Source organism: Bubalus kerabau, chromosome 1 (genome assembly GCF_029407905.1).
Source record: "Bubalus kerabau isolate K-KA32 ecotype Philippines breed swamp buffalo chromosome 1, PCC_UOA_SB_1v2, whole genome shotgun sequence".
Lineage (NCBI taxonomy): Eukaryota > Metazoa > Chordata > Mammalia > Artiodactyla > Bovidae > Bubalus > Bubalus kerabau.
Genome location: NC_073624.1, coordinates 83941724 through 83954951, shown reverse-complemented (window position 1 = coordinate 83954951; position 13228 = coordinate 83941724). Strand labels below are relative to the sequence as shown.

Genomic DNA, 13228 nt, shown 5'->3' with positions numbered 1-13228 from the left:
TGCAATGCAGGAGACCTGAGTTCGATTCCTGGGTCAGGATGATACCCTGGAGAAGGAAATGGCAACCCACTCCAGTATTCTTGCCTGGAGAATCCCATGGACAGAGGGGCCTGGCAGGCTACAGTTTATGGGGTCTCAAGAGTCGGACTTGACTGAATGACTAAGCACACACACAATCAGAATTCTTAGTTGTCAGTCATCAGAACCCATTAAAACTGACTTAATGTAGTATTATATATAGACTGTATACTATAATAGACTATATATATATATAAAACTGACTTAATGTAGTATTATATATAGACTGTAGACTATAATAGACTATATATATATATATATGAGTCTCTCTCTCTCTATATATAGTATTACATATAGACTTATATGGGTTGTTAGAAGGAACAGGAGAAATGCCTGGTCAGCCATAGGAACCTCAAGGGCTGAGGGCTCTTTCTCTTCTGCTGTATACAGGCCTTTGTTCCTGCATCTTTCCACTTCTTACAGTGTTTCATCTCTAATCTCAAGTAAAAATTCTAGGAAAAGACTCTCTTTGGACTTGCTTTGCATCACATGCCCATTGTGGGCCAGCGGTTGTTGACTGGAATGGGGATCTCTGATTCTGTGGGCTATATCCCTTGCACATCTCTACTGCAGACAGAATCACATGACCGGTGTAGGAGAGGAGTGCTGCCTCAGTGGAGGGAAGTGAGAGACTCTGAAGCTGCTAACTATGGACAGACTGTATTACAGGTATTCGATCTACAGCACTTAATATTACCAGGTATCAGTAATTCTCCAGAAGGAATTAAACCATTTTGTAACTAGATTCTCAGGATGAGTAATTTCTCACCTTTCACTGATGAATCCTGGTAGTGGCGAACCAAGAAACTAGTAAGCACTTCAGTGATGCCTTTTCTGGACTGTCCTGCCCTTAGTGTGAATGACTTACCTTGGGAGGTAGGCACCTTCCTTTCCTTTGCAGATCTGGTCAGGCCATCAAGTTATGGTTTCTGCTGGGTCCCAGGAACACCAGTAGGATATACTGAAAATGTAGAGTGCCAAGAGTTAGGGCTTTGGAAACAGGCTTCAGCTTTGCCCCTTATTAACTCTGTTAACCTTGAACACATTTCCTCATCAGTTACACAGAGGTAAGAGTATCTATGATAACTGGGTTTTTTGGTGGGAACCGAAATAAAATAGCATATGTAGATTACTTGGTGATGCCTGGCACAGTAAAATTAGAGCTAATTCAGTGATGGTTTTGATCATTTAAATTTTAAGTGATTTTTTTTTTTTTTTCTTGATTTCTGACCTTTGAGGAAAATTGAGGCCCCAGTCCAGACCTACTAAACCAGAGTGCCAGGCAGTGGGGCCTGGGAATATATATTTTAGATAGGTGCTCCAGGTTATTGTTATAAAACCAAAGATTGATTAAACCATTGATTTAACTGGGAATCATTTGACCAGTGTTTTTGCACTGTTGTTTTCTGGGGGAGAATTTTCTTCCCTCTTCCTTGTGCTTATTTTTGAAGAGGAGAGGAGTTAAGCAGTGAACAGTGAAGAAGGCTGAATTATTTACTAAAGCCACTTTAATCTCTGCTTTGTTAATGCAGCGACATCTTATATAAAAACCAGTAACTTTGCCCCTTGTATTTCATTTCATTGAAGATTACATTTCACGTATTTGTAAAGTGCTTAGCACAAACTTAACTAGTAATTAGTTATTCCGTGATTTTGAAAAGCGAAAATGATTAGGCAAGTGAAAAAATGTGTACTTTTGACTTAGAAATCCTATTTTAAAACCTTAAGATTATTGTCTGTGTGTCATACCTGTTGGAAATACTTACCCCAAACATGTTGACTTAACTTTGTTTTTGGAGTGTGTACTACGTGAAGTTCAAAATTTTACTGTATTCAGATTGGCAGTTTTTTCTTTTCTTTTTATTTTTGTTGTGTAGAAAAACTTTCTATCAGTGGGATTCCCCCCCGCCCCCTTTTTTTTACATTTAAATCTTTAATTCAGTTTTTTTTTTTCCGGATAGAGGATAGGTTGTACAGTGTGATGCTAACCTACTTTTTGAAATAACTGTTCATTGCCATTTGTATGTAGACAATTCTTTCTCACTTCCTGACTATTCCTGAAACTAGATATTTAAGAAGAAGAAAACTGATTAGAACTAGAAACTAATCTAACTTGTCTGAAGACAATTTTTAGTTAAAAATGAGCTGTACAGGTACTGATCTTTAAATAGTGGTGGTCAGAACCATGGGAATGGTCTCCTTTTACGTGGCTGTGAGCATCTTCATTTCTCTCGCAGTCACAGTGAAGGTATCTGTTCATGCCTTAAGGTGCATCATTGGTGAGGCACCTCATTGAGACATTGTTATGCTGGATATGCCTAGACATATCCCTGACTCTCCTCAGTATGCGTGGTTTTCACTAAAGCCTCATGGTTATCATGGATGTTTTGAAATGAAAAATACCTTTATCAGTTGAATTTAAAAGTATAAGTGACCTTCCACTATTGGATTTAAGTAAATTTGAAGTTTGAAAACTGTTATCGTGGAGAGAGTTTTTACTGTTTAATGCTCTGTTTAATCTCCAGAGGGTGATGCCTCAATTTTTAAAACATTTTTCAAGTACTGAAATTTGTGACCTGTTTGTTTTTTTAAACTTTTGAAGTAAATGTAAGTTTACAGAAACTTCATGGACATCCCATTTAATCTTCACTCAGTTTTTCCCCAGTAGTGACATCTTACATGAGCTTGGTATAATACCTCTATATCTGGAATATATGTGTATGAACGTAGTGGAGTACTAGAACCCCAGAAATTGACATTGTACAACCCATACACCATCTTCAGACATCACCAATTTTACATACACTTGTGTGTGTGTAGTTTTATGATGTTTTATCAATAGGTAAAGTTCATGTCACCACCCCCACAGTCAGGATACAGACTGTTTTATCATCATGGAGAGTCCCGTGCTATCCCTTGATCGGTTTGCATCTAGACAAGCCACCTAGTTAGAAACATTAAGCCTATGAAGTAGGAGGATGAGCCTTAGTAAAGTTTTATTGCTGTCTGATCCACGGTGGAAAAACTTTGCATTTATGAACTTTACTGATTCTGGATATTATTACTTACTGAAGACATACCCATTTGGCTCAGCTATAGTTTTATTCCATTGAATATATTGAAGTTATCTTTTTAAATTTTGTATATCTTATGTTCCATTTTTCAGTAGTCTTAAGGAATAAAAGCAAAAGGAACTAATAACTAGAACTTGGATAAGTACCTTTACTTTTCCAACATTTTTAAGTTTTTTTTTTTCTGGCCTGAAAGTGCAAATACTATCATCGCTAGTTTAGTTGCTTTTCCTAATTTATTGTTTGTAGTGATAGTTACTGATATGTAATGAGTTCTCAGTATGAGTTTCTACTTTTTCAGTCTTTAAAACCAAGTTTTCATAAGTGAGAGAATGTAAGCTTGGGAGATAGAAAACTTAAGTAAATTATGTCTCCTCTTGCCATCAGCACATCAGTGTTTTATGTGTGTTTTGTTTTTTTTTAAATAAGGAAAATGTATAATCACTAATGCATATGTTTTATATTTTCATTAAAGAAAGAAAGAAAACATTCTTCCTATAAACTGTGTTTTCTGACATTGAGTTATGGTCAAGAAACTTAGGTAAAACTTGACATTTTTTTCCCATCTGCATTAATCAGTTTACAGTGGTTACATGATCCAGCAATTCCTCTTGTAGGGATACGTACTCACACTCAAGAGAACTGCAAACATATGTTCACTTTAAAATTGTACATGAGTCTTCATAAAAGCATTATTTATAATAGCCAAAACTATCAACGACCCAAATAGTCACTAATTCAAGAATGGATAAAGAAAATGTGGTATATACATTCATTTATAAAAGGGAATATTATTTGGCCATTAAAAGGAATGAAATGTGCTGATAAGTGCTACAGTGGGTGAACCTTGAAAATAAGCTAAGTGAAAAAAAAGTCAGACTCAAAAGGCCACATACTAATGATTCCATTTATCTATGGAGACAGAAAATAAATGTGTGCTTCCTTAGGGCTAAGGGATTGAGTAATGCAAGTTAAGGCAGAAAATGGTGTTAATACATAATTTCAGATAATCATTTTTACAGAAAAATTGACTTAGTCATTTTCTTGAGACTTCATTTTCATTTTCTACTGTTGGAAGATTTGACAGGAGACGGAATAACTAGCTTCCTTCCTTAAATAAAGGTGTTGATTATAAATCAATTGTGGGCTTGAAAGAAAGGTTTGATACTGTCTGTATCTGAAAGATAAGGATACCTATTTGAACAGTTGTTGTGAGGTTTAAATGGATGTGAAAGCTCTTGAGTCTGGAAAAAAAAACTTTGTAATTGCCACTTCCACCGAGCCTAAGGAAATGCAAAAGTTAAAAAGTAGGTGACCACACCTGGAAGGGGACAAACATAAATTTCCTTATCAAGTTGTACATTTTACTGGTCTGTACATGTTTTCTTTTTCTTATTTATTAACCATTTAAATTAAGATATGTTAACGTTTTATGCCGTGCTTGAGAATGCCGTCCCTTTCAAGAAAAATCACATTACAGTGTCAGTTTTTTCCCATTGATTTAAAAGTCTGATCTCGTTTTTTGTGCAGTAGTATACAGAATTACTTAGGCAGGGTTTTAAAAACTACTAGTTTTTTAAAAAAAATCTAGTGCCTGGCCCCAGAGAAGGCAATGGCACCCCACTCCAGTACTCTTGCCTGGAAAATCCCATGGGCGGAGGAGCCTGGTGGGCTGCAGTCCATGGGGTCCCTAAGAGTTGGAAACGACTGAGCGACTTCACTTTCACTTTCCACTTTCATGCATTGGAGAAAGAAATGGCAGCCCACTCCAGTGTTCTTGCCTGGAGAATCCCAGGGACAGAGGAGCCTAGTGGGCTGCCGTCTATGGGGTCGCACAGAGTCGGACACGACTGATGCGACTTAGCAGCAGCAGCGTGCCTGGCTCTGTTTTCACAGTTTCTGATTTAACAGGTCTGGTGTAGGGGTCTCTGGTGATTTCACTGTGTGTCCTGGATCTGAAACCCCCCTGTCTTAACCTGTTGGCATTTGTGAGAGGTGGACTCAGAGATCTTGCAAATATGACATTTCATAGACCTTTCACTGTAAGAATAGTCACTTAATTGAATTCATGATGATGGGACATGGTTTAGTGACTCTGGCTTCATACTTGCTTGCTTTAGTAAACTCGGGCTTCCACTGTCCTGAATTACCAGCTAGACTATTGTTTTGAGAAGAAATAACGATGAAAATACATACATTTTGTATTGTTAAGTAGCTGCTGTTTTGTGTGGTTTCTTTTTTTTTAGCTCCAACCTGCAGTCCAAGAAGAAATTTGATCCTCCCGTTTAGCTTGTGAAATACAGTGAAGCTGAGATAAGTGTAGAAAAGTGAAACAGAACTGTGAATATCAGCATGATTTCTTATGTCCCACTTAAAACATCATATGTGTAACTTGGATTCAAGATTAATTTAAAAGCGTTTAAAGATCTTTTTCCTTTCTACCAGCATTTGTGGCTTAAATTTTGCCTCAGGATAGCAGATGTTTTGTTTGGCTGAAATGGATTTTTTTTTTTTCTAGGGGGGATGTGTGCAGGTCATGAAGGAAAATTTTAGAAGTATTCCAGTATTTTCTGTGTCATCTGAGAAGGAGATCTTATTATATTAGAGAATTCATGACTAAAACACTGTTCCAGTCTGTAGTATTTTCTGCCTAAAAGTTACACAGTTCTGTTTAAAATAGTGGTACCCTAAGGGAGAAATCAATTTCCAGAAATCCTCATTACCATAGCAGGTTGGATTTGCAGTTTTGTTGCTGTAAAATAGAACAGTACGTTTTTATGTTATTGAGTAAATTTCTTGTTAGTTTTAAGCCTGAATACTCACATAGGTTTCTGTCTCACTCTGTTAGGTGTAAAGAGTTCTCTCTGTGTTACTGGAATCCCTATTGGATGCTGCCCTCTGATGTTTGTGGAATGAACTGCTTTTGGGAAGCGGCCTTTAGGTAGGCACTTAATATTTAATTGGTAGATCAGTGTAGGTAAGATCAGATAGTAGATAATACATTTTTAACTGTAACAGGTCAGAAGAAGGTTTCTTTTCTTGTCTTCTAACATTATCATAAAAGTAAGTAATTCATTTTCTGATTAGGTTTTCTTTTTTTTCCCACTTTGAAGTAGTTACGACTAATATTTAAATCCATACTTTGCGTGAAATGCTCTAAAATTTTTTAGATGTTATTAAGATAAACCATTGTTCATAGAACAATTTATGGTCTAATTTTAGGTAATAGGTGATAAAATGATTAACAGATATTGAATATAGACTTCCACTGACATTTGCAGGCATATGGCATTTATCTAATTTAAAGCTGGTGTACTAAAAAAACATTTGTAGGTAGATGGAGACAACTGGGGCAGGGTTAAGTTGGTCATTAGCAGAGGGATTGAATATTTGGGAATGGGAGGAAAAAGACAAATGTATAATGAAGAAGCAAGTGATGTGACAACGTTTATTGACCCTTTTTAAAAAAGTTTTTGAGGAGTGTGGCTTTGTTAACTTATCAGGATAATGAAGGCACAGGGTTGGCTGACTCTGGTACCTCCTGCTTCTAACCCTCAATGAGGGAAACAAGTGTTGGTAGAAATGGAATATCAGACTCTGAGATAGTGGCAGGGGAATGCCCTCCCCAAGAGTAACATTTTTTTGTGATTCATTTGAAGTTTAATTCTACTCATTCCATTTGCCGGGCACAGTGCTAGATGGTAAAAATCAGACTGAGTCTGGTTAACAGGGCCCTGTCCTTCTGGAGCTTACATTCTGATGGAAGCTTCAGATCTGAGATTATAGTAGAGGGTGACAAGTTATAGCCAAGATGATGGAAGAAGCAGGTGGTAATCAGATGGAATTATCTTAAGGCATCAAGGAAGGCTTTTTGGAGGGGTTGACTACATGATGAACAGGAAATTAGCCAGGCTTAGGACAGGAGGTGACATATTCCAGGTGGGAAGAACTGCATTCTTAATCAATACTAGTAGTGTATATTTTTAAATTCTTATAGTCCAGATATATTATGCAGCCTACAAACAACTGGGAAGAAATCGTTGAAATCAGATATTTTAATCTGGTTGCTATGGAAAAGATTCGATGAATGAAATTCTAATACGAGTCAGTCAAGTCAGATTATGTAAACTTTTAAATAAAACTAAATTTTTAAGATAATCTTACCATTCAGCTTGTTCATAATTTTGGAGAGTAGGAGCTCCATATTTTTCCTTCTTTAAAGAGTTGGCTAATGAATAGAGTATTGACAAGCTTCACTTGTTATCTCTGGTCTTGTGACATAAATCTATTCACTCTGGAAGCTGGGTAAGCTTGAAAGCCCCTGTATTCTCCAATTTATACAACCCAGACCCTTTTGTAAGTTCTGGCATGAGTAATAATCTTCCTACTCCTTTACTGCAGGAGCAGCCTAGAGAAGCTGACCTAATCTGAATCCTGGAGCTCTGCTCAATATTCCTTTTGTTTGAGCCTCTCCAACTCATTATTTTCCCAACACTCCCATGTATTCCCTGGAAGGAATTCCATGTGGATGGATACATGATATTGCAAACCTTGTGCTTTTTACCATCCTAAATTGGAGATTTTAAAAGTTATACATCCAAAGGGTAATTCTGAAACCGTTTTAGATGTATGTGTGCATATTACTGTATGTGTACATATATGTATATGTACATATTACTGTAACATACTGTTACGTGTATCATATCATTATGTAAAATCTCTTTAAACTTAGTGTATGATCAGGCTACCCAAGATGGCTTGTTCTCTTGCTCTATGTACATTCCCTCTCCACCGGTGCCTACTTCACATTCACCCTACTCACGTGACTGACCTTCCTGCGTACTTGCCCCTAAACGGACTAGTGAGTGTTCTAACGCTTAAATCAGAACATCTCTATGATAGCTTATCAAAGGGATGGTAAGAGGCCTACCCTTCTGCTGGTTTCCCTGGTAACCAGCGAGCCAACCTGAGGTCAGTTCTCGATAACTGGTGATCTTTCCTTCCCCAGAAGCAGACACTGCTGCCCTGTCCTCTGCACACGGTGGGGTGTTGCTGCAGGGCCTTGCCTCCTATGTGTAAACTCCCCTTGTCCATTAAGCCACTGATGTCCCCGTCGCCTGACTCCAACCTCCCCCTCCTGTCTTGGAACTGAGCAAGTACAGGCTTGCAGGCCTGCATGCTGCAGTCCAGCACGCCTAGTTTCTTGCTTTAAACTTGGGAATCCCGTATTTACTTGGCCTGTTCACACTGGCAGACAGGCCAAAGTGCTATACAGCTGCTGTGTCATTCTCATGCTCCATTTCAGTATTTAATTAACACTGCATTTTGGCCTGACTCGAGAGCTTCTCCACCCACCTAGGAGAGCATCTTGGAAATCCCCTCTGCCAACATTAGGACTCCCGTCTTGTCTGGCAGCAGTGGGCCCTCAGCTGGCACTGTTTTCTCCTCCTCAGACTTGTCTCAGAGTTCCCAGTTTGAATTCTTTGTATATTTTGATCTTCTCTGGAGGATTAATTCCTCCCAATTGATTTATTATACTATGATCATAAAGTAACATCAGTTCAGTGGCTCAATCCTGTCTGACTTTTTGGGACCCCATGGACTGCTAAAAGTAACATAAAAAAGCCCAAATCGCCACGTGTTTTGTCCATTTCGTGCATGTGCTTTTGGTAATTTGTATCTGCATCTGAGTGTTTGCTGGCTGACTGTGCCCCAGCGCTCACACCTCGTCTCCCTCCTCTGTGCTTCAAACAACAAGTACGAAGTCCCTACAGCACCTGCTTCCAGCCCTTTCCCGTCAAGCATCCTTCCTTTATTTTTTCTCTTCACCAACAAGCATTTATAAGAGTGTCTTCTGGCTTTACTTCCTTAAAAAACAAAAGCCACCTTCACACCTCAACTGTGAGCAGCACCCGCTTCTGACCCGAGGTCACCTCTGATGTCGGAATTGTTCCGAGGCCTAGTCTGCTTCCTTGTTACCTCTTCCTCTGTCTTCCTTTCAGTGCTGTCTCCATCTCTGGCTCTTGAGACCAATGTCCCAGGGTTTGTTGCTCTCTGCCTCTGGACTCCTTAGGACTCTGCTCTTTTTCCTGCTCCCTGGATGGTCACGGGATCACCTGTTTAATTGGTCTCTTCAGTCCAGAGCTCTTTCCTGAGCTCCCGAGCCGTGTTTGCAGCTGCGCTGGGGTGATTTTTACCTGCTGATTCGTTCTGGCTCATCACGCCTCCCCTCGTCTGGGTTTTGTATCTTCACGCGTGGTGGACTTTGTGTGTGTCAGTCCACAGTGACTATTCCTGCTCGTCTCCTTTCTTGCCCGCGCTCTTGCCGGCCCCCTCCTTTCTCTGCCTGAACTCCCATGCCATCACTGCTCATCCAGCCACTGTGATCTCACTCCCTGCCCACCTCTTGTTCCTTCTCTGTATCCTCTCATGTACTGTACCTGCTGCATCTCCTGTGGTTGTGAATTGTTACCCATTTCAAGAAGTGCTGGCTTTGTAGGCGGACAGCAAGTGTTGCTCATTATTTAAGCCCCATTATTTAGCCAGGTGCTCGGCAACCAGTAAACGACTAGTAATAATTTCCCCCAGCACTTCCAGACTTAAGGCTAGATGCTTGTGTAGTAAGCCCTCTTAGCAACCTCAGTTGTTTTCTAGTTAAGCAGTTACCATGCTTTCTGTTTAAATCTTTAAAAAATCTGTTCTTCACAACAGGCTGTAAATTGTATAAGGTTCGGATCGTGGCTTTCTGGCTAATCCTGTGTCTAGCATGTGAAAGGAGTTCAGATATTACAAAGAATGGATAATCCCTGTGTTCTAAAAATTATACAGATTTAAGCCTGCCCCAGCATTGTGTATCACCATAACTTTAGCATTCATTATTGGGAATTATAATTTTTGCCACCTATTAGAGTAAAATGATATTTTATTATTGGTTTATATTCATTGATTATTTCTTGAATATATTTCTGTATTTGTTTATCTTTTAAAAGTTTTGTTGGCATTGTCTGTATTGATATTTACCTGTTTGGTTTTTAATGCTTACTTTATGAACTCTAAGAAGAATATACTCTACTTTTGACATTGATTACAAATGTTTAATCTGTTTAATTTTAAAATTTTAGTTATCTTTTCATTATATAATCTCTTAATTTTAATATTATTAAATGACTTGAGCTTTTAAAATATTTAATCTTTCTCTTTATGATGGGAATTGATTTTCAGTTCATAGTGTCTGTGTATTTACTACCTGAACTGTTATCTTGAATGGTTCCATACTAGTTTTAAGAGGTATATTTTTACAGACTCTTTTAAATTGTATTTTAACAGTTAATACTTCATATTGAATTTTTAGATTTTTTAATACTTTACATAAAACCTTAAAGAGTTTTTTTGCAAAGAATTGTATTTTGTCCCAAAAGTGATTTATGCGTGCTGCATGTTAAGTTGCTTCAGTTGTGTTTGACTCTTTGCGACCCCATGGACTGTAGCCTGCTAGGCTCTACTGTCCATGGGATTCTCTAGGCAAGAATACTGGAGTGGGTTGCCATGCCCTTTTCCAAAAGTGATTTATATACAACCTTTAAAGTAGTTTTACCTAGTATGATAATTCACTACAACTCTTTTTCTCTATAGTAAGAGGAAAAACTTTTTTTTAAAAGGTTACACATTAAGGAAATTATCATTAGTGTTTCTGAGTAGAGTTTTCCAGTTTTGTTCAACTGCAAATTTTAAAAATTAGTTCATGGTAGTTACTATTTTAGTTTGAGGAGAATGTTACCAGAAATGTAGTTTACTTACGTTGAATTCATGTACTTCGTTATAATGCTAATTCCTAGTCTAAATCTTATTGTACATTGTTTTCTTTTATAGAGAAAACACTAGTTTAATTATAGGCTAGAAGAACACACTGGAAGCTTTCAGTGTGGCCTAATTTTTTAAAAAGAGAGGGAAAGTTATTCCTTTATAACAGGAATGTTACTTAAAATAAGTCTGTTCTTAATGCTTGTAAGTCTATTTACAGTCTTTATATTAGAATTTTCATCTAAAACATTGTGTTAACTTTTTTTTCTAGATTCCTCCTCTCAACTTTCTACCTTGATAAGTTTTCACATCTACAGAGGCTATAAGAACAGCAGAGTGGGCACGCTTATCCGTCACTGGATATTTACCTGTTACTAACATTTTGCCACTTTGTTTGTGGCTGAACCATTTGAGCAACAGCCATTATGACACATGGGCGTCTCAGGTGGCTCAGCAGTAAAGAATCCACCAGCAATGTGGAAGAAGCAGGTTCGATCCCTGGGTCAGGAAGATCCCCTGGAGAAGGAACTGGCAACCCATTCCAGTATTCTTGCTTAGAAGATCTCATGGCCAGAGGAGCCTGGCAGGCTACAGTCCATGGAGTCACAAAAATCAGGCACAACTGAGAGATTAAATCACCACCACCATGACACATATTTTTGTATTTGCCTAAGAACATGTATTGCCTTAGAACACGGGTATTCTCCAATTTCACCATAACAAAATTGGCACTTCAGTTTATTTAACACTGACAGTATGTGTATGTTAGTTGCTTAGTCATGTCCAACTGTTTGTGACCCCATGGGCTGTAGCCTGCCAGGCTCCTCTGTCCATGAAATTCTCCAGGCAAGAACACTGGAGTGGGTGGCCATTTCCTGCTTCAAACACTGATAATATTATATTTATATACTACATATACATTTACAATACATTTATATGTATTCATATCTCCTTATTTACCTATTAATGAATTTTATATCTTTTCTTTCCCATTCAGAACCCAGTCAAGGAAAATACATTACATCCAGTTATTTAAATCTATTTAGTCCCCCTTTTCTCTAGGACAGTTTGCAGACTTTTTTGAAGGGGGGGCAGGGCAGGACATGATACCTTTGTTTTGTAGAATGTTCCTTTGTTTGAACTTGCCTGTCCCCTTGGGATCAGATTCGGGATCTTTGGCAGGAATGCTGCATGGAGATCCGGTGCCCTTTGGGTGTGCTGTTGGGAGGCACCTGGTGGTAGATGGTTAACATAATTGGTTGTTTGATCAGGTGGTTATGGTGGTGGTATCACATTTCTACACTGTAACAGTATCATTATCCCCTTTGTAATGTGTGGGGATAACACCTTGATACTATGTGGTTTTAGCATCTATTAATTACTCCTGTTCAAATCATCTACTACAAGAGTGAATGCAAAATAGTGCTTTTTGTGGTTTTCCCATTCCTTCTACATTTATTGGTTGGTATTCTTCTTTAAAGGAGAGTTCCTCCCCCTGCCCTCCTTACCCTTTACTTAGTATCATTTTGGACCCATTGATTCAGTTTTTTTAATAGAATGTGTTACCCTTCATTACTGTCAAAATTGCTGTTTGTGTTCAGGTGATGCCAAATTTAGTCATGGGGACCCTCAGGTATTAACTTTGAATTATCTGAAGGATATCTTCTGATCATATATCTGTAGAAGAACAGAGTTGACTTTAAAATGTCCTTTTGGATAACATTTCTTTAAATCCACAGGGGTTTTTTCTTATTCACACTGTGATTAATATATAGCATATAGCACATTTTTGTAGATGCTGACAATATTAACACCATTCGGTTGGGATCAAAATTCCTTGAATGGCTACTTTCCTATTAACTTCTTCAAAAGTTTTAGTCATCCCTTCCTCTAGTGTAGAAGCTTACTTTAGATTTCGTCCAGTTGCAGTGACTTCCCATCCCTGGGTCTAGGGACAGGGTGGTGGGCAGAGACATCTTCAAACTATGTTTTGTCTTCTCAGTTTAGATGTACTGTGTATAACGCTTTTACTGAAAAGAGACACATAACAGAAAAGCAAATTTCATAGAAACTGGTGGGAGGAGTGCTAGCAGTATGATTAGAAGAAGCCTTGCTGCAGTACCTGAGAGCCGGAGTCCCTGGGACTGACTCAGAGGGACTTTTTTTCCATGAAGAACATTTGACTTGTTTTTCTTGAGAAGGTTTATTCTGCTTCTTGTCTCTGTATGTAGAGAGTTCTCTGCAAAGTGGCACATGCCTGTTATTGCTTACTCTCTTAA

At 38.3% G+C, this 13228-nt stretch overlaps 1 protein-coding gene across 2 annotated transcripts in view; it reads left to right on the top strand.

Moving 5' to 3' along the window:
- GXYLT1 (glucoside xylosyltransferase 1) overlaps positions 1–13228 on the top strand; it is a 49510-nt gene that overhangs the window by 2810 nt on the left and 33472 nt on the right. Inside the window, exon 2 of one of the 2 annotated variants that reach the window (XM_055580868.1) lies at positions 5998–6090. The exons of the other annotated variant lie outside the window; for it this stretch is intronic. Coding sequence (XP_055436843.1) covers positions 5998–6090 — 93 coding nt within the window. The remainder of the gene's footprint in view (positions 1–5997; positions 6091–13228) is intronic. 2 annotated transcript variants of the gene reach the window in all.